At 34.9% G+C, this 25,603-nt stretch overlaps 1 protein-coding gene across 11 annotated transcripts in view; it reads left to right on the forward strand.

The window, feature by feature from the left end:
- Positions 1-25,603, forward strand: part of CalpA (calpain A) — an 87,254-nt gene that overhangs the window by 42,545 nt on the left and 19,106 nt on the right. For 7 of the 11 annotated variants that reach the window (XM_085954746.1, XM_085954745.1, XM_085954742.1 and 4 more), the window contains 5 exons: positions 8,820-9,002; positions 10,038-10,156; positions 11,832-11,900; positions 23,329-23,463; positions 23,967-24,135. In XM_085954746.1, the coding sequence (XP_085810872.1) occupies positions 8,820-9,002; positions 10,038-10,156; positions 11,832-11,900; positions 23,329-23,463; positions 23,967-24,135 (675 nt within the window). Of the gene's footprint in view, positions 1-6,269; positions 7,251-8,819; positions 9,003-10,037; positions 10,157-11,831; positions 11,901-23,328; positions 23,464-23,966; positions 24,136-25,603 lie in introns of those variants that run through there. The other 4 variants (XM_085954739.1, XM_085954741.1, XM_085954740.1 and 1 more) reach the window with 1 other exon arrangement.

Consider the following 25,603-nt stretch of genomic DNA (forward strand, 5'->3'; position numbering starts at 1 on the left):
GTAGACGTGAAATAACGTCAATGCTTGGAGTACAAAACTATAATCGTTTTATTTTGTTTTTATCTCGGTTTCGACTTATGATATTTGCAGATTGGGAATTGGATATTTGAAGGTATACAGGCGATGAAAGAGTTTAGTGTTAAGGTCCTTTTAGACGTCAGTTCTGTTATCCGTTTAGTCGAGGTTTCTGTTTGATCCGTTCAGTTTTGAAATGGCGGTGTATTTGACGATCAGTTTAGTTATCCATTCAGTCTCAGTTGACAGTTCAGTTGGTAAACAGCGATGTATATTTACGTATTTTTTATCCACTAAAATGAATATTATTTTTATAATAACTTTATAAACGTATTGGTCGGTATAATACAGTACCTTTATTTGAAGAAATAATACTTCAATCGATATTAGAAAAGTAGTATGAAAAATACGGCAACATAGTAATTTACACGTCAATTTAACTGGCAACTCTAAAAACGGAGACGATAACTGATAGAAAATCCATCCTGTCTCCGTTTCCGTTTTAGTTTCAGTCGGCCGTTTTAGTTTTGCATTTACAGTCCGTTTAACTGACAGCTCGACTGAAACGGAGACTGATCGTTTAAAAGTACCTACCAAATAAATTGTTTTCCTTTTACACCCTCGACGACTTCAAATATACCGCTTCAACCATCCCCAGCTCTCCGAGTCATCAATGAAAACATCTTCCAAGCGTTCATTAATATGTTATACTTTCATATTATACTTACGTCATATAATACAGACTTTACGTAAAGTTACAAATTTGTTATTGAATTCTGTTCTCACAGGATTGGTGAAATATTGTTGGTCGCAAGTGAATCTGAAACGTGTTTTTTCTCCAACAGACAGGTGACGACTTTGTAGCAAGCACGTGGACTAATGTGTGGACTAATTTGTTTCACCTCAAACAAAAAAAAAGTATCTTGGCATACCTAAATCATATTTTGTGTTTACTCGAGTAGGCACTCAATTATTTGTGTTGGCACCGAATCCTACTTTGTAGTATTTTTATCATGTTATACATGCAGTGAAATAAATAATAAGAGCTGTAGAAGTCTCATTTTTGTTAATAAATCATTAAACATAATTTGTTATGCATGTCTATTCACTTTTTATCAAAGCATTATAGATTTAATCGTCCTAAATCGTTCCGAGTTGTTTTTGATATTTTTTGAAATTCGTTTTGTGTGTAGGTATAGTTTTCAAAAACTAAGTATGGTCAACTTACTCCCACGGATGTCAAAAATGCCATATAGACTGCATTTCTCAGAGATCAAACTTACACCAAAATACGTATCAAAGGCTAAATCGCTAAATAATACCTACTATTCTCGATCGGAGGTTTCATTCAAGTGCATACTCGCTACATCATTACATAATACGAGTATTACGTTAAAGTTGTTTACTGACGTTATTATTGAAAAGGCATTCTACAATTTATGGAATATCAATTAGTATCATTAATTGTTAGGAATCCCGCTGTGGAGGACTGACGAAATGTCTGCTTGTAAAGCGGCGGATCACCAGTACAAATCCAGCGTCTGGAAAATTCACATATCTGGAGTATGTACCTTCTGAACGAATGGCTGACAACAATTTCTCATAAAAAAGTCTCTTCAGGAGACAGCCATGACCCACAACTAGGGATTCCAATCCCGGGATCCTGAGCTATTTTCGATACCTATGAATCCCGGGATTGATAAACATAATCCCGGGATTTCGGGATTGATTTTTTTTATCAATTTTTATGGAAAATAAAATAAAAGCGAAAATAAAACAGAAACAATACTTTTAATAAAAAATAACTACATTAGAAATAAACTGAGTTTGAATGAAGTTTGATTTATACCCATGTGTAGGTTGCCGATTCATTTTATTTTTTCACATGAATTATTAAAAATGAGAAAGATTGGAAAAAAACAATGCTTCGCACTTTTAACAAAGTAATTCTACCATGATATACGTTTTACGGCAGTTTCATATTTGGCTGACTAATTAGATTTTGCAGGTTGAGCAAGTGGCTGACATCCATTTCTCTTAAAAAAAAAAAACAAAATCTGTTAATACAAACCTCTACTCTGTGGAGGCCCATATGATCCTATTAGGATCGGACATGGTCGAAAAATTAGATTTATGATGCGGAAAGGCCATAAATACGCCATGATTATTTGCTTTACTATTTTAAATCTCGCTAATCCATTCATTATGTCTTTACTATCAGAAACAGCAATCTCATATTAAATTCACATTATTATTTATATTACAATATTATTTACTCCATTAAACTTGTGTATTTCCAAGATTGAACGTATACAATATTAACAATAAGTGTCTTAAATAGTATACATTATACTAGATTTATTTTTGACCGATTTTATCAATGTTATTTGTAAATATTAAAATTTTATATTACAATGGAAAAAAAAGCCAATCCCGGGACCAGGGATCCCGGGATTGTCAACTTGTAATCCCGAAATCCCGGGATCAAAATTTTGGCTCGGGATTGGATTCCCTACCCACAACGGATTGCAGAGCTGATGAGTTTTCCAAAATATGTTTATCTCGTATTACTCATCAGCAACATCTTCTTGGCTACGTGTTAAAACTGTAAACTAACATGCTCCTCCCATTTTTCCATTATAAACTAACAAGCTCCTCCCATTTAGTCGACAACAGCGCCTAGAAGCGTAGCCGAGAAGATGTTGCAGAAGAGTAGTTGTAGGTATACTTTCAATCGGTATCAATAATATAATAATATTATCGTGAGTCTCGCAGATACGCTTTCAGAAGCTTAACGGTGTACATACAGAATGTTTACACTGTTTTGTTGTTCTCTGCTAAACTGACAATTAGTTGACATTTCACGTTATACTATACATACACTACACTTGAGTGTGTAAACACTGAACCAATATGAAGCCATACATGTTGTTTGTATGCCTATGAAGCTAAATAAAAAAATATTTTGAAAGATTTATTTGACAGTACTATAACGACTATGTAATATTGCGACCGGGAAATTTAATAAGTACGCCACACGCCACCGAATAGTAGGATGGTTAACGTAAATCTACTGTACGTTTTGAAGAACTGACCAATGTTTAGGATCCCCATCTTCACCCGTCAGGTATGCACAGCCGTTGATCATGTACGGTCGTCTTCCATACGCTAGAAATGTGTCTGAAAGAAAGTAATCATTCCGTCCCGAAACGGAGCCGCACGGGACTGATATGACAACCGTGCACCGTGGTGCTTAAGTGAATTTAGAAATAAGAAAATGCTTGGACTGGCTCTGGTATCCTCTGTGTCCGCATACTGAGCTGCATGATTTGAATGTGATGAGTCGACGGAGGAATCGGGATTACCCCGTTCTCCATATGACACTGCAAAATTGTCAAATGCCGCAAGATTGGCCTCGATTGCTATCAAGTCGGCGAGGCCAATTAGGTCCGTGTGAAGACGGACGGGAACAGTTCCGCTCAATAAAAAAATACTCAAATTTAACACCTAATAGGAATAAATAGGATAGGCTGATATAATTTTTCATAAAATCGCCTTTCAATATCGATATTTCATTACAAAGAGAATCAGTGTTTTTGAATATATTTATGATGAAATTATTGACAATTAATTTTTATGTACGTTCAATAAAGAATGTCGCATTCTTAAATATTAGAAATTAGACAATTTATTATCTAGAAAATGTGGGATAGCATAGTAGATCTCTACACTGCGGCTTAATTGTACTGTTCATCGTTTTGCCTGTGAAAGTTTTGCTAAAGTAGGTAAATGTATTCTAATTGTTTTTAATAAACTATTTTTTTTATTCAACAAATGGGTGTCGTATTTTTTTTCTACAAAATGATTTTTTCTAGTGTGGAGATGTTTTCAAATTATGTATAAGTGTTCAAGTTGTTTTTCAGATATTATATTGGCAGTTTTCCGCGCAACTGTGATGTGGTAACGTTTTTAACATGTCCCCCAAATCTCTATTTGCGAAACTCACCAGAATTATTAGTGGCAAAGTTAGGTATCTACCAACTTATCGATAGTTTTGATTTCAATGATTCTCAATAATGTAGACTTCAATTTATATTTTAAATCACACGCTAAGCACAGAAGCATCAAATGTTACGTGGGTATTTTTAAATTCTTCATTATTTGGGCATTGACTCCACTTGATTGATTCCACTTTCCGCTACCAAATGCCAAACGAAGTTGACATGATTCATCGATAAGATTTGATTGCAGTTTTATGTACCTACTCTAAATGAATGATTCGTTCAAATTAGTAATCGGTGCCAAATTTCCTAAACAGTAGGTAAGGATGTATATTGTATACGTGTACGCTATTAGCGTCACAACTCAGTTGGACAGGGTTGTATAATTTATTGTATTCACGCATGTAGGTACGACGTTGGCTAAGAACATGTGGAGATCCTATGCCAGATTGTCTTCATTGTCATCACTCGCTCAAAACACGAATCTGTTTTACATGTTATCTCATTAGCAGGTATTTTTGAAACTCTTGACCTATATAACAGTTATCGTTTTTTTACTAGGTAATTATTTGCAACAGGAAGTTCGTCTGTGTTTATAAAATTCTATTTATTCATCTCTCGCAAACTGATTCGTCCGACCTTGTGCTTGAGACCAATTGCCGTGTGGTACAGCACCCTATGTTAAACGACTAACTAGACCAGAGATTACCAACCTTTGTTTTTACTTGACAGAGGACCCTTTTAGCATTACAGGGTAGCCTCCACCTAGCTTACCCGGGACATATTAATGTCCAGGGAGGTTAATTTCAAAAGAAGCGCCTCTTACTATTTTTACCTTAGCTTTGAATTACATTCATCAGGTGCTTCATTTTATTATACCTACATACCTATAAAGATAATGTTTAATATTGCGATAGACTTACGGTTGTACATATTGTATAAAGTAGGCGCTGCTGGCCACGGAATCTATGCCGAAAAGTTGTATTATTCACATACCTTATAAATAGGTAGCAGTGGCGTACGGTGACCTCTGAGATGGGGATGCTCTTCAAAATTAGTGCTTTTTTGTCAAACCTGTTCAAAATATGTTTTATTGATTTATTAAATATATGAATATAATTGGATACTTGTTGGATACGCTATATCCACAGCCTGCATCTACGAACTGCAAGTCACTGATATGTAGGTAGGCAATACACCATTACTCTAATAATTAACCAATAAGGGTTAATTTTTCGATGCACTCATGGAGGCGCCCTTACAAACGAATATCGTACGTTGTCCACTTTCAATTTGGGCTCATCTGCATCATAAAATCTCGTTTGCTGAAAACCGATATATACTGATCAGTCGACGACACCTCATTGGCTGTATACCGTTTAATACCAATGTGCCGGCCAATGAAAGGTTCCGAATGCTTTACGAACTGTCAGAAATTGGGTACGCATGAAATCTGTGAATTTAGTTAAAAGCTTATCCTATGTGATAAATAATTAATGACCGTAACTGTAGGACGACGATAATGTTTGGCGATTCATTTCCCTATTTCTTAATTCCATGTAGCCAAAAAAATCCCTTTCGAAGTATTGCGCTTGCTAGACAAATAATATGACGCATTATCTAATCAAGATTATGCTTTCAAAATGGTCCGTTGTTTAAACATATCACAATAAAACTTTTTCGGATTCTCGCGGAACTCTAGTTGGGAATCACTGAACAATATCTGTATTAATAATTCCAAATAGAGCTTGACAGGTGATGTCAGCTAGATTACTGATGCAATCCTCTGGTTTAGATTATTTAACTGAATCCACCTGTGTTCTGATAATCCAATAGGGTGGCAAATTTTGAATTGTTAGGTCCGTAAGTATTTCTTCGCTATAACCTATTGTGAGTGATAATTTATAATACTGTAATTAGCATTATGGTATGTAACTATTCTGAAAAGATGCGAATTTTTCTATACCTTCTGCTGTTCTAGTGTCAATTTTATACATTCTATCATCCAAAATAGGTGATTGATTTACTATTAGATAATACGTATTCGATCAGATTTGCATTCGACGAACAATAAAAGTATAGTATACATAGGTATTTTCATATCTAAATAGGCAGTTAAAGTGATAATAAACTATTTTATATATAATATTTTTTCTTACTTCAGGTGTTGGTTGAAGAAATACCCATTGTGATATTTTTATACTTTATTTTAGATTGTTTTATATTATTAGTGAAGTGCCAAACTTTTAATAAAATATTCTAGTCAAAATGGGAACGCGCGTAGCTCCAGTTTCCGAAGTTCCTTTCGTGAAAGCGGTGAAGAAGCCGATCGCCAGGCTACCTCCACCCGTCACACCTTCCAAGGCAGCCCATCTCAACCGTGTGCCAAATGATACCAAAGGAAACGTCTTCACCATCGGCCAGCAGACCAGCCAAAATGACGGTGCCAAAAAGAAGATTTACACCCCCAACTATGGTTCGATTCTCGCAGTCCAAGCGGACCAACTGAGGTCGACCCCCAGCGCAGAGGTCCTGCTCAAGCGACCCGGGTTTTATAAACCTTTCTGGATGAAAGATGAAAACGCGAAGAAATCTGACTCTGCTAAAAAGGCCGTAGCAGATAAACGAGAAGAAATAGACAAGCTCTTGAAATATCACAAAGAGCTGGAGAATAATAACACAAAGAATCTGAATGATAATAATAACCACAAGTTCAATAAGGGCAGCAGTGATTCGGAGAATTTTTTAACCGGTGAAAGAAGCAATGATTCTTCTGATAAGGCTTCCCTGTGCAGTGAAAACAGCGGAAAGTTCTGGGACATGAGTAATTCGACGAGGATTTCAGAAGGTCTCAAAACTTCTAAAACCAGCAACGTCCTGAATAAGGTCGCAAATTTTACGGGGAAAAGCGTCTCCAGCTACGACTTAAAACCTGAAAGGAATAATAGGACAATCTCTAATAATAACACGCTGGAAAGCGTCCACTCGAAGAAGTCTCAGTATCCAGTTGCTAACGTCAGGGTGAACAGACTCGCGGATAGCTTCGGCAGTGATGTCAACCTAAATGATACATCAAGGCATGTCGTTAAGAAGCGCAATTGGCTGCCCATGTATGTGAAGAATGTCGGGAATGCAGTCAATAAGTTTCGGGACATTTCTGGTGGATATACGGTCGGGCCTGACGGAGAGAAGCTGGAGAAGATCTTCAGAGCTGACGGACAACGAGTTTATCGGGTTTGTTGAGGACACGGAACAAAACGAAACTACAATAATATATTCGTACTAGTTTTCGCTTGTTCCGTATTATTATCGTGTATGTGCTTTGTTGCGTTTTCTTTTACACTACGATTTATTTATTTGTATACATGCAATGAAGACATTTCTGCCTGAGTAATCTTTATTTTGTTTTTCACCGAACTACTCTCCGCTGCCAATGTCGGCGGGTTCATTTAATTAACTATCTTCTTTTTTATCTGTTTCGTCCGACTTCGAATTACATTTTTGCAATTTCGCGACCACACGCGATCCTCCCGAGGGCGGATCACATTTTGGTCGGGTACTTGGCTTCGTTAACGTTTCCATGTTATTGAAAAATTATCCCGACGGGAGGTCTTATCCCAGCATATCTATCACCTTTCAATTAGTCGGGGCGTGTTTTAAGTAACTATATATTATTTTGTAAAACAACTGGCGGTAAAAAAGTGAGAGTAGTAGTGACGAAATTCATTTTGAAATTTTCCTAAAATAATTACGCACGGCACGCTATTTCCCGGTATCTAATGGGAACTAAATTTGACTATTAAAGTTATTGATTATGGTTTAATATTAAATTCCAAGTATTTTTTCAAAAAAATATAATATATAACGACCCTTCAATCATAATATCTATAAAGGCTTTCTATAGCTCAATCCATTACCGGTTCCTTGCTTGTGTTGTTGTCATACATACATATAGTTTTTTTTAAACCAGGGGTTCTTAACCTACAGGTCGCGAACCAAAATAATAAAATGTCTCTTGGCATATTCGGATCGGATCGGAAAAATCGGAAGCAAAGCTTTAAATTAAAAGCTCTTGACTTTGGAAAGGATATCGTTTCTTAGGTCGTGAAATTAAAACTTTTACCATAATCTTGAAAAAGGTTAACAATCCCTGGTTTAACCAATGAATCTTTTTAGTTCGTGGGTAGAGTATTAATTATTGATACTTACTAATTTGGTATGTCTTGTCAGTTATTTGGATAAATTTAACTGTGAGAATTATTCCAAAATCGTCAAATGTTTTCTATCAATCAAACTTATCAATAAGGTAAAGGGTGGAGGTAGACTCGACTATCGCAACCTCTAAGTTAGTGGCAATGTTCAAGGTGTCGGTGATCTAATAAGACTGTTCTTAGATAGGGAAATGTCTAGTAGTTTGGTCGCCAAACTTCGGTAGATGACAGCAAAATCATTCAAAAGTTTGATGACTTTGAGTACTTTGTTGCATACTTTTTATAGGCAGTGTAATTTTTTCTAATATAAATTAAAGTGCAACTGTATTTTTTCCTTTTTTCTTCTACATCCAATAATTGGAGGTTGAACATTATGTAGTTTGTGATTATTTCTTTTGTATTGTATTTTCTACCGTTTTCCTGTGCCTTGATAGATGTATTTTTCCTTAAATACCACCTTAAATCAAGGGTAATTAAATTAAATTTGAATTCAAATAATTAATCCCATTTGAGTGTATTGTAAGATCTATTATAATCGACCAACTGCTATATTACGAATATTATTAACATTTGTGTTTCTTCTCTTCTCCAGCTTGGCGAGCGAGGCTCCGTGTATGCATCGACAAACCGTCCAGAGGTCCAGGACTTCCACAGGCTTCGAGCGCAGTGCCTTAGCGAGGGGAGACTCTTTGAGGATCCCGACTTCCTTCCCAACGATGCCAGCTTATATTTCAGTCAGAGACCCGACAGGAGATTTGAGTGGCTCAGGCCATCTGTGAGTACCCATTTCCTATATTTCATTTCGCCTTATCTGTTTGGCTGCCGCAATTAATTCAGGATTTTCAGCCACACTTCGTTCATTCAATTTAGTCTGTTGATCTTCCAAGTGTTATACAACATAGAATTTAGTATTTTTTTCCGGTTTTCGGTTCAGCTATGAGTGATTAATTTTTAAATGTTTCCAGAACCCATGACGTAAAACGTGTTGTGCCTACGATAACTGAAGTGGCGAGTAAGATCATGTTAACGCGTGTGTTTGAACATCTACCGAACCGAAAACCAGATATTTTTTTTCGGTTCGGTTCCGATTTTCGTTTGACAAAAATAACAGTTTTTCCGGTATTCGGTTCAGTTCCGGTTCGAAGCCCTAGTTTTAATGTAATTTTTCGTCCACATAGTTATTGATTATAATGGCTTTTACACAAAAAATAGATAATCTATTTTTTATATGAAAAATTTCTTCAATAATTAATAAATAAATACATATTTTTATTTTTTGGGAGTTGTGGTTCCAACTATTGGAATGTGGCTGTTGTTTGATACTGCCCATACCTAATTGATTGTTTTTCTCAACTTCTTTTCACAAATACCTGTAAAATTTTCTAAGCTTTCTGTTTTCGGTTTGAGTAATCCAATAGAAGATTAAATTCCTAACATGTATGAAAAATTTCAATGATGAATAACATCCAATACTATTTTTTAACAAAAAGTTTCAAATAATTAGTACAGATCCCTTATAACATTTTCTAAAATCAATGAGGGTTACAATAAATATGGTCGTTAACTTTCAGTGCGTAAGATACACATGCTCATTCACAGCAGGTGCCTTTTATATATTTGTCAGTTGAAATTCATCATTATCATCAGTATAAGAAGAGAATTTCTTTGCGTTGCTGGATTTGCATTTACAAATATTATATATTATAAGATCACTGTCTGGTCGGTTCATTTTTTTTTGTTATGTATATTATTAGGTTAGTGTTTTGATTAATAAGTTATTGGATTGAGTTTAAAATAATATTCGTTCTAGGAAATTGCTGACAACCCTCAACTGTTTGTGGAGGGCTTCAGCAGATTCGACGTCCAGCAGGGCGAGCTCGGAGATTGCTGGCTGCTCGCGGCTGTTGCTAATCTCACCCTACACAGAAAGTATGTTTAGCAATCTACCATTATTATTGTTTATCACTTATTTTTAATGTTTGCATAATTACTGTTCTTGACAATTTATTTTCAACAGAGCAATTTGTCAATAGACTTGAACCATGATAACATTCTTGGCCTCTTCACTGTAGTCTTAGTATCAACCTAATTAGCATAAAGATTGTTCTATTCTTTAAGGGGGGACATGCTCGTCGAAGGTCAAAATTGAGTTTTTATTGTATTTTCAAACCATGATCCTGGACACTCCTTAAACGTTGTAGATAATCTATTTATATAATTTTGAAGCCTTATTATCCTTTATAGTTATTTTAAACATTTGATGACAGCATGAAGTATTTTTGTTACATAAAATAGTATTCTTTTAAACCTCTCGCTCTAATGTTTTAGAATATAGTCATATTTCGGTACATAACTGTGCAGTGGTGTTAAGATTTTTTACATTTATTAATTTTTAAACGCATTTATAAAACCATTATTATAATTTATTACGAGATTATTTTTGTAAAATATTCACGATAAAAAATTATTTTGATAATCTCTGTGATCCCAAATTTGACAAGAATTAGGCATTTTATTATTCAAAAAATCGGCAAGATTAACACATTTGAAGATGATTCTACAGATACTTATTATAAGCTATGTCTTTGACCATTCAAGTGTGATAAAAATCTTATGAATAATGATTGCTTTATAATAATTATTGACCTAAGAATAAGGTAGTGTTTTTTTGAAATACGCCATTTCTTTTGTCACTCCCTACTGGTTAAGCTACAACATACGACCGTAACTATAATTAAAGTAGGGAGTAAAATTATGTACCTAACCGAATTTTTTTTTATTTTTTTTTAAACGGTACATGTTCAAACACGCGCGTCAATATCATTTTACTCCCTACTTCAATTATAGTTTGTCAATTTATGGCTACGGCCGTATGTTGTAGCTTAACCACTGGGGAATGACAAAAGAAATGGCGTATTTCAAAAAAACACTACCTTATTCTTAGGTCAATAATTATTATAAAGCAATCATTATTCATAAGATGTTTATCACACTTGAATGGTCAAAGACATAGCTTATAATAAAAATCTTTAGAATCATCTTGAAATGTGTTAATCTTGCCGATTTTTGAATAATAAAATGCCTAATTCTTGTCAAATTTGGGATCACAGAGATTATCAATATAATTTTTTATCGTGAATATATTACAAAAATTATCTCGTAATAAATTATGCTAATGGTTTTATAAATGCGTTTAAAAATTAATAAATGTAAAAAATCTTAACACCACTGCACAGTTGTGTACCGAAATATGACCATATTCTAAAACATTAGAGCGAGAGGTTTAAAAGAATACTATTTTATGTAACAAAAATACTTCATGCAGTCATCAAATGTTTAAAATAACTATAAAGGATAATAAGGCTTCAAAATTATATAAATAGATCATCTACAACGTTTAAGGAGTGTCCAGGATCATGGTTTGAAAATACAATAAAAACTCAATTTTGACCTTCGACGAGCATGTCCCCCCCCCTTAATAATATCTGATAACTGATAATATAATAAATTTTGCTGACAGACAACACATGTTCGCATAATGTATAATGATATTTATATAGGCACAACTTGTATATGACTAATATCTTCTTTGTCTTTTCTTCAGGTTATTCTTCCAGATTGTTCCGGATGACCAGAGCTTTGATGAAGAATATGCTGGTATCTTCCACTTCAGGTGAGTCGAAAACGCCCTTGTATCATGCCAATAGTTATTATATTATTGATGGCATTAAATTCCTGGATGGCCACTGACTATCTCCAACATAAAATTCTGCCATAACCTCTTCTTTGACTTGAATCGCCAGTTTGACACATCGCATCTGGAGGTCATTTACCCTATGTCAGTATGGCATCTTGCTTCCAGTTTTGGACACTTGAGGCGCTGTAATGACATTCTATCGACCATTTTTTTATATTTCCTGCCCAATGAAGTTTAATAATTTAAACGTTTAAGTTAAATTAGTTTAAAGATTTTAATAAACTTTATGATATCCAGGTCATCAAAAATACTGTGCACATTGTGATTAAAGTCGGCGGCGCCACCATAATCCTTTTTCACAGATTGAGTCAAGATTCTGTGCTCGAACATCATTAATTTTTTTAGACTCGGTGACCCCAGGGTCCACTCCACAGTGCTGCAAGACAATGGCTTCATGAGGATTTTGTAAAGTCTGCGTTTATGTGGAAGAGCGTTTGATTTTATTTGGCTTAGGAGACTTAAAATTATTTCTTCATGATGATTACTCTGTATTCGATTTCATCTCTCACTACATTTTCCATAATTTTTTTGTAATGAGTCTGTAGGAAAATCTATCCACTTCCTTCAATGTTACAACTTTAAATGTTTGGGTTAAAGAAGCAGCTGCATAAGTTTGTGGTTTATTTCAGAGCCTTATTGTGGCTGGCTTCGGTTTTCTATTTACGTTAATGTCATCTGAGGATACCTTGGGCCATTGATAGTTTTAAAAATCATGTGAGATTGATTCTCTACCTCGTTTTTTTTATAATACTAGTTTTTAATTTATTATTAACCTTTCCCTTACCATGGCAAAAAAATTACGCGCGTTCCCATGCAGTCCACTCAGTGGACCGATAGAAAATTGGCATTTTAGGGCATTTTAAAAGCTAATTGAGTGCTTCAAAAGGTAAAGTATGCTTTTAAATACTGTTTAGTCATCGTTTAACATTTTATTCTGTGTATATTACATGCAATTATCTTATAATCGTGTATAATATCGGACATCGATAAAAGTACGTCATATCTAAGCCACGGCGTGTCTCGGTCTGTTTTAAATGGAACAACCAACATACGCTGCCATTTCACGGAGAGCGGGGGTGGCTAATTCATCCGAAGCGAACGAGGGATGTTATTAGGTAGGATAACATCTGTGTGGACTTGCGTTATCACGTTCACCACATAAAATAATAGTTATAATTTTGCAATATTGATTCCCTATATAATTTTAAAACACTGTGATCTTATTGTATCATGTTATTAAGTATTTTTAAAAATCGTATTTTAAAACACATTAAAATAATATACTTACATAAGAATAATTAAACAAGAAAAATACTCTGATTGATCGTATAGTTTCCACTAAATATATTTTAATATCATGTTTCTTATGCTGAAATAATACACATTAATAAATATAAATCACTACGCTACTTGAACTTATACGCACGTATTAAGTCTGTACCTCTAAGACTATAGATATATCTTACCTACTTTTAGATAATTTCCCTAGTATAACCTAGTATATAAAAAAAATACTTATAATTTTGCAATATCGATTCCCTGATTATAATCTATAATATAAAAATCAATATTTGTTAGTTTGTTTGTTCGTATTTTATGCGCTGCCATACCGTTCATCCGATTGCGATAAAACTTTGTCAACTTATTGCTTGCACTTGCGCGCAGATTATAAACTATATCTTATACATAAAAATGAAAGTCTGTCTGTCTGTCTGACCTATGCGTGCCTATACCATTCATCCGATTGCGATGAAATTTTGGTGAATTGATGTGTGCACTACGGGTGCGAGTCATGGACGCTAAATGTGAAAGCAGCTAAAATGGTGGATTGCTTTGAGAGAAAGATCCTTAGGCGGATATACGGACCCATGATAGATGATGGGGAGTGGAGAATTAGGTACAACACGGAACTATACGGCTTATACCAAGATTCAAAACTCTCCAACTTCATAAAACTCCAGAGGCTAAACTGGGCAGGCCATGTCCAGCGCATGCCTGAGTCACGGATACCGAAGAAGATCCTCGAAGGAAACCCAGGAGGGAAAAGGCCAGTGGGAAAGCCACGCACACGATGGGGTGATAATGTTACAAAAGATGCCAACCAGATACTAAAAATCAGGAACTGGAAAAGACGTGCGAAGGACCATTCCGGCTGGAGGACAGCGGTGGAGGAGGCCAGGGCTCGACTTGAGCTGTAGCGCCATCGAATAAGAAGAAGATGTGTGCACACCCGCAAAGGTTTCTGAATTAGAAAAACTATCTTCTTCTTCTTCATTATATCTTCTTTTATTCATATGGTTCCTATACCATTCATCGGATGGCGATGAAACCTTCGCCAGTTGTTGTGGCAATACCCGCAAAGGTTTCTGAATTAGTACAACCATCTTCTTCTTCTTCGTCGTCTTCATTCTATATTCTTTTATTCGTATGATTCCTATAACATTCGTCCGATTGCAATGAAACTTTCGTCAGTTGTTGTACCCAAACCTGCGAAGGTTTCTGAATTAGTACAACAATTTTCTTCAACCTTTTCTTCTATTCTATCTTCTTCTATTCGTATGCGTTCTTATACCATTCATCCGATTGCGATGAAATGTTGATCAGTTGTTGTGCGCATGCCCGCGAAGATGATAACTGAATTAGAAAAACCATCTTCTTCGTTATATCTTCTTTTATTCGCATGGTTCCTATACCATTCATCGGATTGCAATGAAACTTTCGTCAGTTGTTGTGCCCACACCTGCAAAGGTTTCTGAATTAGTACAACCATTTTCTTCCTCTTTTATTCGTATGCGTTCTTATACCATTCATCCGATTGCGATGAAATTTTGATCAGTTGTTGTGCGCATGCCCGCAAAGACTTCTGAACTAGAAAAATCATCTTCTTCTTCTTCATTATATCTTCTTTTATTCATATGGTTCCTATACCATTCATCCGATTGCGATAAAACCTTCGTTAGTTGTTGTGATAACACCCGAAAAGGTTTCTTAATTAGAACAACCATTTTCTTTTTCTTCTTCATTTTATCTTCATTTATTTATATAGTTCCTATACCATTCATCCGATTGCGATGAAATTTTGGTAAGTTGTTATGTGCACACCCGCAAAGGTTTGTGAATTAGAAAAACTATCTCTTCTTCTTCATTATATCTTCTTTTATTCATATGGTTCCTATACCATTCATCGGATTGCGATGAAACCTTCGGCAGTTGTTGTGCTAACACACCCAAAGGTTTCACAATTAGTACAACCATCTTCTTCTTCTTCATCGTCTTTATTCTATATTCTTTTATTCGTATGATTCCTATACCATTCGTCCGATTGCAATGAAACTTTCGACAATTGTTGTGCCCACACGTACAAAGATTTCTGAATTAGTACAACAATATTTTTCCTCTTCTTCTATTCGTATGCGTTCCTATTCCATTCGTCCGATTTCAATAAAACTTTCGTCAGTAATTGTGCCAACACCCGCAAAGGTTTCTAAATTAGTATAATTATCTTCTTCTTCTTCTTCTATTCGTATGCGTTCTTATAACATTCATCAGATTGCGATGAAATTTTTCTCAGTTGTTGTTCGCACACCTGGGATGGTTAGTATTATATAAAATACAAAGTTTGTTGTTTGTTTGTTCCATCCAATTTTGAATTTTTTACTACATATTAATACTATTAATAACGTTTGCATATTTTGGATTCTATTTTAATTTACTGTTCTTTTGTTTGACCTTTACTCCTATTAGAATTACTTTCATATTGTCATATTGTATTACACAGATATTTTAATATTAAAAAGATAATTTCATTATTATTTTTTAAATATCTAAGGTAAATGTATCCACTAAGCGACCCTGTGCGAAGCCGGGTATCTCACCTATAATATAGTTTGAAAACACTGATCTTATTGTATCATGTAATAAAGTATTCCTAAAAATCGGATTTCAAAACACGTTAAATATTTATATTAGAATAATTAAAAACAAAAATAATCCAATCTTATAGTTTCCACTAAAATTATTTAATGTTATGTTTATTATGCTGAAATAATTACACATTATAAAAATGAAATCACTACGCTATGTGTACCTATATGCATGTAGTAAGTCTATAATATACCCACCTTTCGAGAATTTCATAACAAGAGGTTTTCTAGTCTATGTTAAAATAAATATATTGTATCTCCATAAAAATGTACTTTCATACATATTATATATTGCCAAACTGGTAGGTGCGCAGTGTTGCGAAGGGAGGCACAAAAAGTTTTACACAAATAAAGCCACGTCATGATTGCAGTTTGCAAATAAAGTTTATAAAACAGCCGCTAGTTATAAACTACATAAAAATAGTCCTAAAAAACGTTGTTTGTAAACCTGTCTAAAGATAATATGTAGACTAATTTTTTAATACCTCACTTCTATACTATTGTTGAGTGTGCTGGCTATCTCGTGAAAAAATGATATACAAGGATCAAATCATACTATTGAAATTTGAGGCAAATTTGTTTACAAATGATAACTGTTGTTAAACTTGTCTATTTAGTTAAAATTTAAAAAAAAAGTGAATAAATCAATGCAAGGACCACTAATGCATTGACTGATTTAAAAAGACAAAGTGAAGGCATACATAAAAAATTGGAGCTTTGGAAATCAAAATTTTAAAAAAAATCGTCATGTTTCCACTTTTAAATGATTTTGCGCCAGATATATTGAAGCAAACAAAATCTATTTACTGAGCGCTTTGATAGTTTGCTAATGCACTTTCCCCATTATTTATTTCACAAATTTACTCTAATAGTAAAAACAATCATTTGATTTCAAAACTATGATACGAGGGTGGGTCAATAATTCCTTAGAAAAAAGCATTAAAACAGTTTTTATTTTTGTATTTTTTTTTTATTTCTCAACATAATCTCCTTGGAGCTCAATACACTTGGTTAGACGTTTCTCAATTTTTTTTAAACCGTCAGAAAAATAAGTTTTCGGAAGGTCCTCAAAATAAGCATTTGTCCGATCGATGACTTCTTCATTTGCAAAAAAACCTTGTCCACTTAGCCATTTTTTTAAGTTTGGGAAAAGGAAAAAGTCACTGGGGGCTAAATCTGGCGAATACGGTGGGTGGTCGACCAATTCGAACTTCAATTCTTCAATTTTAGCCATTGATCGTAAACATGTGTGAACACGGGCATTGTCCTGATGAAAGAGGATTTTTTTCCTGTTTAAATGAGGCCATTTTTCTTCAATTTCGTTTTTTAGCTGGTCCAATAAAGATGCATAATAATCCCCTGTTATTGTTTTTCCTTTTTCCAAATAGTCAACGAAAATAATTTCACGTGCATCCCAAAATACAGTAGCCATAACCTTACCAGCTGATTTTACGGTTTTCGCCTTCTTTGGACATGGTTTGTCTTCGCAATCCACTGCTTTGACTGTTCTTTCGTCTCGGGAGTATAGTGGTGTATCCATGTTTCATCTACAGTCACAAAGCGACGAAAAAATTCATCCGGATTGCGTTGCATGAGCGACAACAGGGCTTTAGAGGCCACCACCCTATTGCGTTTATTGTCGACCGTGAGCAAACGCGGCACCCATCTTGCAGAAATATTTTTCATGCCCAATTTGTCATGTAAAATAGAAATGACGCTACCTTTTGAGATCCCTGTAACCTCAATTATCTCACTCAACTTTAATCTTCGGTCACTTAACACCATATCGTGGATTTTATTGATAATTTCTGGTGTAGTCACCTCTACAGGACGTCCTGAGCGTGGTTCATCCTTTGTTGATGTACGACCACGTTTAAATTCATTTAACCAGTTATAAATAGTTGCAAGTGAAGGAGCAGATATGCCGTGAACTAAATCCAACTCATTTTTTATTTCCTTTGCTGTTAACCCTTTTATATTAAAATGTTTAATAACAGCTCTAAACTCAATTTTCTCCATTTTCCATTTTTCCATTTTCCACAAGCAAATTTTTTTTTAAATGTACGAAAAACACACAACAACCCGACCAATCTGATTGAAACTTCGCAGCATACTGAATCGGTAGTGCCGCTGCATGAAAACAAACCGCTTACAGTACTAGTCGCGCCACTTGTCGGCTTTTCTAAGGACTTATTGACCCACCCTCGTATATTAAATATGTAGGTAGTTGTACGTTTGATGTGATACCTATATCATGATTGATATATGTAATGATAACTCCCGTGTATGTGTATAATTTAGGAAACACTACATTATAGTACCACACTGCCCTTAACCTCAGAGATAGGTAGGTAAGCCCGACAAATATCCTTGCCCAGGGGCTGTCTTTTCGCAAAATCTTTTTTACACATCCATCGCATGAAAAACAAATTAATTTAAAAATGAATAAATAAATATAATATAAGTAGTAAAAGCTTGTTTATTATTTATATATTTAAGTTTTCTTCATTTTTGTATTAGTGCCTAAATTTTTGACTATTTAAAAAGGTGTCTGAATTATTTAATGAAATAAAGGGGGGAGGCGCCAAGTTTCGATTTTTTTAAAAAAGGAGGCGTAATAACATTATGTTTGGAAATCACTGATGTATTTGATAGGAACCGTAATTTAATACTTGTGTATTTTTGTAGATACTAAACATTATACTTACCTACATATAATAAAACAATCTTTAGATTTACTTAGGTGGAAGATAACGGTGTGAAAGACCCCTTACTTCAAAAATTGTACTGAATTCCACACCACCGTGGAGGTACAGTTAAATTGCGGGTTTTTTTAAATCTGTGGTTTTCCCATTGCGCCTATTTCATTGTACTACGTTTTAACTTAATTTTCTAAGCATAACATATTATACAAACTACAAATGAATATATCTACATAATATGAATACGTGTATTAAATAAGGCTCTAAGTACCAAAAAGTAGTATTGCCTGTAGTTACAAAATACCGAGTCATTGCAGTAAAATTTCATGAAGCAGACCTTTTGAAAAATGTAGTTTTACAGTGTGAAGCAATCACGGCAGCTTCTATAATTTTAGCTATTAAGAACTCGCAAGTGTCAACACACCATCGTCAGCTATTTAATATTGAATGCCGTTAACCACTGCAGTGCTACTTACACCATTATAAATAAAACACGCCAACGGACTTACAACGTCGACAGGTTTAATTATTTTGCTGTATTTTTTTGACTTGCTTGAGGCACTTAAACTATAGTTGAAGTGATTGGGATTGGTATGTAGAACATTTTTCTATAAAAATGTCAGCTTTCATTATTTTGGTACTTAGCGTCTTAATTAATACACGTATTCATATTATCTAATTAAAATTTTAATGGTGACTCATAACTTTATATTATAATATAAAACAACCGAAATAATAAAACTACCTACTATTATATTTCTAAGAAAAATACTCACTTTCTGAAATGCAAAATATTAAGAATAACATTACCTACATAATAGGTATATACAAAATACATAAAAACATTTTATACATGTGATAGAGGTATTTTTTGCAATTTACATTAAATTTAGTCAATACCATTATGTACTGCCTATGTCCAAAATGGTATACCAACATAAAATGAATTGATTTTACAGACATGGGGTGCAGAGAAATAATATTATATTATGTTTATACCTACATCAGATTGAGTATGATAACATTTTTATAATAAAATAATATTATTTCGTACTTATGACATTAAAAGCAAAATTAATAATTAGTAGGTAGGTAATCTTAAATGTATTAGTCCTATGACGGGGCCCTCTACTGCCACGGCTAGTTCCAAGGGTTTGGAAGCAGAGGTTGTCAATGCCTTGAGGAGTCGCAGGCCAAGGTCTGCAGATGGATGGTCATCAGAATAAAACTCATAGTCGGTAGATGTTCCATATATTGTTCAAGTTCACAAAAGTTCACAAAAGTTCACAATGGTTCATCATATTATAATTATTAGTGTTCAAAAAGTTAATATTATTCACATAAATGTTCGAAGCACAGTATACGGTCATCCGTCAAAAGATAAAGTACATTAACACTCGTAACAAAGAAATATTAATTCGGAGAAAAGTTTCATATATTAAACTTAGATTGACAGTCAGGTTCATGCGACCCGATGAGCAGCGGTTAAAAGTCGAAAAGATTTAGGGCCTCCGTTGAGGAACCACTATACGAAACTATACTTCTCGTTCGAAAATACTAAAGTACCAGATAGGTATTTATGTTCAAAAATTATTCGCGAAATTTTTCCAAGTCGGGGTTAGGTATTTATAAATGATTTCTCGCGCCGAAACGACAGAGTCCAACTTTAGGTATTTTACCCGCAGAAGGAAAGGGGGAGTTGGGTGGTCCCAACTCCTGTGCGACTTGCACAAATATATGAATTTGTATGGAAATGTCAGACCGACGTCCAACGTGGACTCGGCCTCGGAGGCAGTGAAAAACTGGATACAGGATACAAAAATCCTGGGTTTTTATTTGAATCGGGAGATTTCATCCCCTAGGACGAGCGTTCTACGGGTCAAAAATCCGCATATCATTTTCACTATGAGATTTGGACTTAATCGATTGCCCCGCGAAACCGCAAGTCGCGAGAGAGCTGAAATCAACTGTATTCGGTGGGCGCGGGCTGCCGGCATAAATCCGTCTTCGCGGTATCCCGCCGAGCGTGAGATTTCACTTAGCTCTCCATACAATGAGTGCGTTTTTTAGCTTGTATTGTATTTTTAGATTTTAATTAACCAAGCGAAAACTCAACGCATCGAAGAGTGTGATACGTCAATCTGCTCGTCACCGTTCAAGCTAGCATATGAGTATACACCCTGCGATGTAAGTCTCTCCCTGGCTGAGTGGCGGGAGCCACAAGTTCGGACCCATAAGTGGGCCGCCCACGCGCCACGTGTACATTTATGATAAAAATTAAAATTATTAAAATACTAGGTCTTATTCTCTATGTATACATATAAATGTTATTTCTAATTAACTTATATTTAAGGCGCTAAAATTAATCCTGTCCTGAGCTCTATATCTCGCGAACCTTTATGGTTACGCGTACTATGGAATAACTGAAATCTCCGCGGTCCGTAGACGCGTACGTCATTTCAATTTTTACGTTGATCGGACACGCGCAGCTCTAGCTATCATTAATAATGTGTTTGTATGGAGATCTCGCGGCCGTCACAGATTGCGTAACAAGGATGGGGCTCCACACATGAGCGAGGAGGCTGCAGTCGCGGTCGGGATAGGGAATTGATCCAGTTGTGCGAGGGAGACAACTGTCCGGTTACCGACTGGCGAACGCAGCTCCAAGAGCCGATCATATGTGGAGACAGGATCGCATAATCCCGTCCCCATATGGCCCGCGAGAAAATCCGCGGGGTGATCGCGCGCGAGATTCGTTGATTCCGCGCACGATATTTAATATGGAAGTGATGAAAATTAGAAGTCAGAGGTATTCAGTACCTCGTGAATGTTTTAGATGCTATGTAGATGCTATGTATGGGGCTCAGGTCCTAGATCGATTCTCGTCTAATTAAATTAATTAAAATATTGATTAATTATTATCTAGCTTAATTTCGCGGATCGAATTATGTTAACATTATACTCTAATTATGGGTACAGATTTATATACTAATGTCGGTTTACAATTACACACGCTGACAATACCTAATCATCGCAATTATACAATACTAGATCCACTTATCTTAATTACATTATTATATTTACTCGAAGTCCAATACAGTATTATGCTATTTTAATATTTATATACCTATCAAATATTTATTTAACATGGCAAAATATCTATTACTAACATGATATACCTATTACTACCATCTTAATTAGGACACATAATCTTCGTACTACATCTTATTAATTGGATTTTAATCATTACTTTATTATTACTCCGTCGTTATTTACATTCTTACCATCACTCCTCATGGTCCTTGTGACCGACTTATCTCATCTACAGTTCACCCTGGGGAGCAGTGGGACCTGCTGGGGCAACTGCAGGACTTCCTCATACATCATATATGGCTTGTCTTTGTCGGGGGTCGTAAGCCTATTACCTTATAACCGGTGGTACATTGACTATTTTGATCAGATCGAGCGATTGGATGGTACCACTCCTTATGGGAGTGTCCTCTCAGGAGCACACTAAACGTGTTCGTGACACCTACCTAACTAAAATTCACTGATTTCAGGGACATAATAACATGGAGTTAATGTTATAATATAATAACTACATGTAAATGCAACAGTTTCAATATAATTAATTATTTAGACATGTACCTACCTACTCACTAATATTATTTTGTATAAAATAAAAAAGATAAGTACAAATAAATATCAGTAAGCAATTATTCATTAGACGTAACCAACTGAAAGAAAGCATAGTGGTTCGTACCACGAGAAAGTCGTGTATACTATTGAAAATACTAAAAATTCTTTCTGCGACTATTGTATACCTACATACTTCATAAACAAAATAATATCTAGTTGTATTTGAAATGCATGCCCTGACTAAATATTCTTTTCGGGTATAAGCTATTATTAGTAATTTATAACTACAATATAATTTATTATATAGGTAGAATATGCAAGTACTCATAGGCACAAAGCAAACCGACCGCTTGCTGTGCGTTTTTGTGAAGGTCACTCGAGGTAGGTATATTTTCAAATGCACATGTTCCACAAACTGATGTAAACTTTACAGACCTTGTAATAAGGGTTTGTATTCTTCTAAATCTGGGTAAAAAGGTTTTTATGACCTGCCCGAGATACCGGGAATTTCCGGTAAGTGTTGAGGAATAAACGTCATATGAAGCGAAGTTAACATGATAAAATGAACACTAATAACATTACATTAAGGGTTAGTTTGGCATTTATCGTCAGATGCAGTAAACATTTTAAACTTCAAGGTTCGTTATATTATGGGAGGTTTTATACAAGCACATCAGTCATATAATTAAATTGAACAAACACATCAATTGTTCTTGCTGTTCTAACAAATAACATTTTATAATAGTCTCTCACTTTACAAAATTATGATGTGGGTTTCTCTAACGTATATCTTTTTACATAGCCCTATCACTGTCTTATCAAAATATCGATCAGACTTTGGAAATTGATTAATTTTATATAGAAAACATTCAATTAAACTACTTGTGCATTTTTATTTTTACGCATAAGCATTTTATCTACAAATAGCTAAAAGTAGATTTTTCTGTATATAATAATAAATGGGGTATCCATGATTTAAGGGCCTAAATAAAGTGCGAGTCCTTCATGGCAACGGGAGTGTTAAGTACAATCTAGTACTATCTTCTGTGAGAGGAAAATAAAATATTTGTTTTGTTCCAGATTCTGGCAGTACGGCCGTTGGGTGGATGTTGTTGTGGACGACAGGCTTCCAACTCACCGAGGCAAACTGGTCTTCCTTCACTCCAATGAGACCAACGAATTTTGGAGTGCATTACTCGAGAAAGCATATGCCAAGTAAGTCAAAAGTAGAAAACTATCAGTACCGAAATCAATGTATTTACTCCAATATTAAAAAGAACCTTAAAATTGACTGCTAATATGACATAATATGGATAGATCAGTAAATGACATGTGTACAGGAAGGAAGATCTTATAAACGAATCAATGAGGAATGGTTGTTGGTCATTCTCCCAACCCATTGGGTGTTTGCATATTGCAAACATAACATAATTTTTTCATTTGTCCAGCCATGAGACCAATCCTGCGACCTATGACTTCGTAGACAGCTGCTCTACCATATCGGCTACCATGAGTAGGTTTTCAAATTTAATCCAATCGTTGGATATGCCAAATATATAATATACTGGCAGCTTCTGAATTAATGTTATTTTAAATTTCTTGGAGGAACTTCTTTCTTCTCATTTGTGTGCGATAATATTTAACAGTACATTTTTTTGTTACTTCCTATATTTTGAATTTGATTTGTAACTTTTCATGTGTGATTTTTTATTTTTTAGGCTCCACGGCTCCTATGAAGCCCTGAAAGGTGGCTCAACATGCGAGGCCATGGAGGATTTCACGGGAGGCGTAACTGAGATGTACGAAATGACTGAAGTTCCTCCAAATCTATACACCATTCTCATGCACGGTTATCAACGTAGCTCACTCATGGGATGTAGTATTGAGGTAAACACCAACATTGTGCCAATCACGTAGTTTTAGATTGTACCTACTATCATGCTATCTTTTCTGCTCTTATACTCACTTGCCCGCAATGGCTGAGCGGTAATATTTCTGCTTATGAAGTCATAGGTCTTTGATTAGAATCCCGGGTCTGGAAAATTGATATGTTGTTTTTTAATGTGTGTTTGGACTCATAGCATGAATCCAACAGGTTAAGCAAGTAGCTAATGTCCATTTCTCGTAAAAAAATCTGTTCCCATATTGGATTGTAATGCTAATTTGAAAAAAAAATACTGTCACTAACTTGACTATTCTGAACATATAATCTATAAACATCTCCATTGATTTGAAAATGGCAGACCTTTATGTTTTCTTCATTTAGGAGAAATCTTAAAAACATTATTGATATTATACCTGTAATAAAAATATAATAATGTGTATTACGTACCATAATGTAAGTTATATGAGGCGTCTAATTCCAAAAAGCGATAAGTCCACATTTGGTCAAAATCGAGAAAAAATATGCACATATTCTTTGTGTAATTTTACACAATATATATTGATCGAAAAATTCCAAAACGTTGCAAAACCCTATGAAAAAAAATATTTTAAGTCTTGATTTATTACAAGAAGCGCTACGTCCGTGTTTCATAATATTTAAAGCTTGGTTGATTTCGCACGTGTTTAAGTTAACCAATAAGGGAACGTTCAATATTAAAAATGGCGTCTCCCATGCTGTAGCATCCGGTAAATTCATGACAGTGCCACGGAAATATGTGCCTCATGCGGAAAAAAATAAAAAGTCAGGTACAAGTAGCGCTATGTCCAATTTTATTTTGTCTATATTTATTACATTTAAGAGTTTATCGGCTGAAACAAATTACCATTTGGTTCTAATTTCGACATAGAATACAACGGAAAAAATTATCTCACGTTAAAACAAATAATTGAAGCTTGAAACATAAAAACGTTGTTTCCCTCAAATATCGAATTGTGGACAAGTCGCTTTTTGTAATTAGACGCCTCATATATATATATTATGTATGAAGTAGTTGTTGGCATTATTGTGGTACCTAATATTGTGTATTTAGAGTTTTTAAGAGATGTTTTAACCCTACATCTTGTGCTCCTCAGTGTCACCATATGCCTAGTACTCACGCACGTTCTTGCTTGACGGTTTCGCTTGATCGAACATGTTGTCTTGGAAGCATGCTCGTCGTTGCGTCCACACACTCGAGCAGCTCGACATAAGACGCCCAGTCAAAGCGCACATGGTGAGTCATGCTCAAGCGAATTTCTGTCGAGCATCGATCAAGAATTACGGCCCTTGAATCTTTTTCGATCGAACAAAAAAGCATCGAGCACGAAGGTACACACCTTGAGACATGTTCGAATGAGCGTAAAACCATCGAGCAAGAACGTGCATGAGTATGTAACTATAGATATAACTGATTATGTTGAATTCATTCTA

The sequence above is a fragment of the Rhyacophila brunnea genome, unplaced genomic scaffold (assembly GCF_057557595.1).
Source record: "Rhyacophila brunnea isolate RB1 unplaced genomic scaffold, BYU_Rbru_1.0 scaffold_4, whole genome shotgun sequence".
NCBI lineage: Eukaryota > Metazoa > Arthropoda > Insecta > Trichoptera > Rhyacophilidae > Rhyacophila > Rhyacophila brunnea.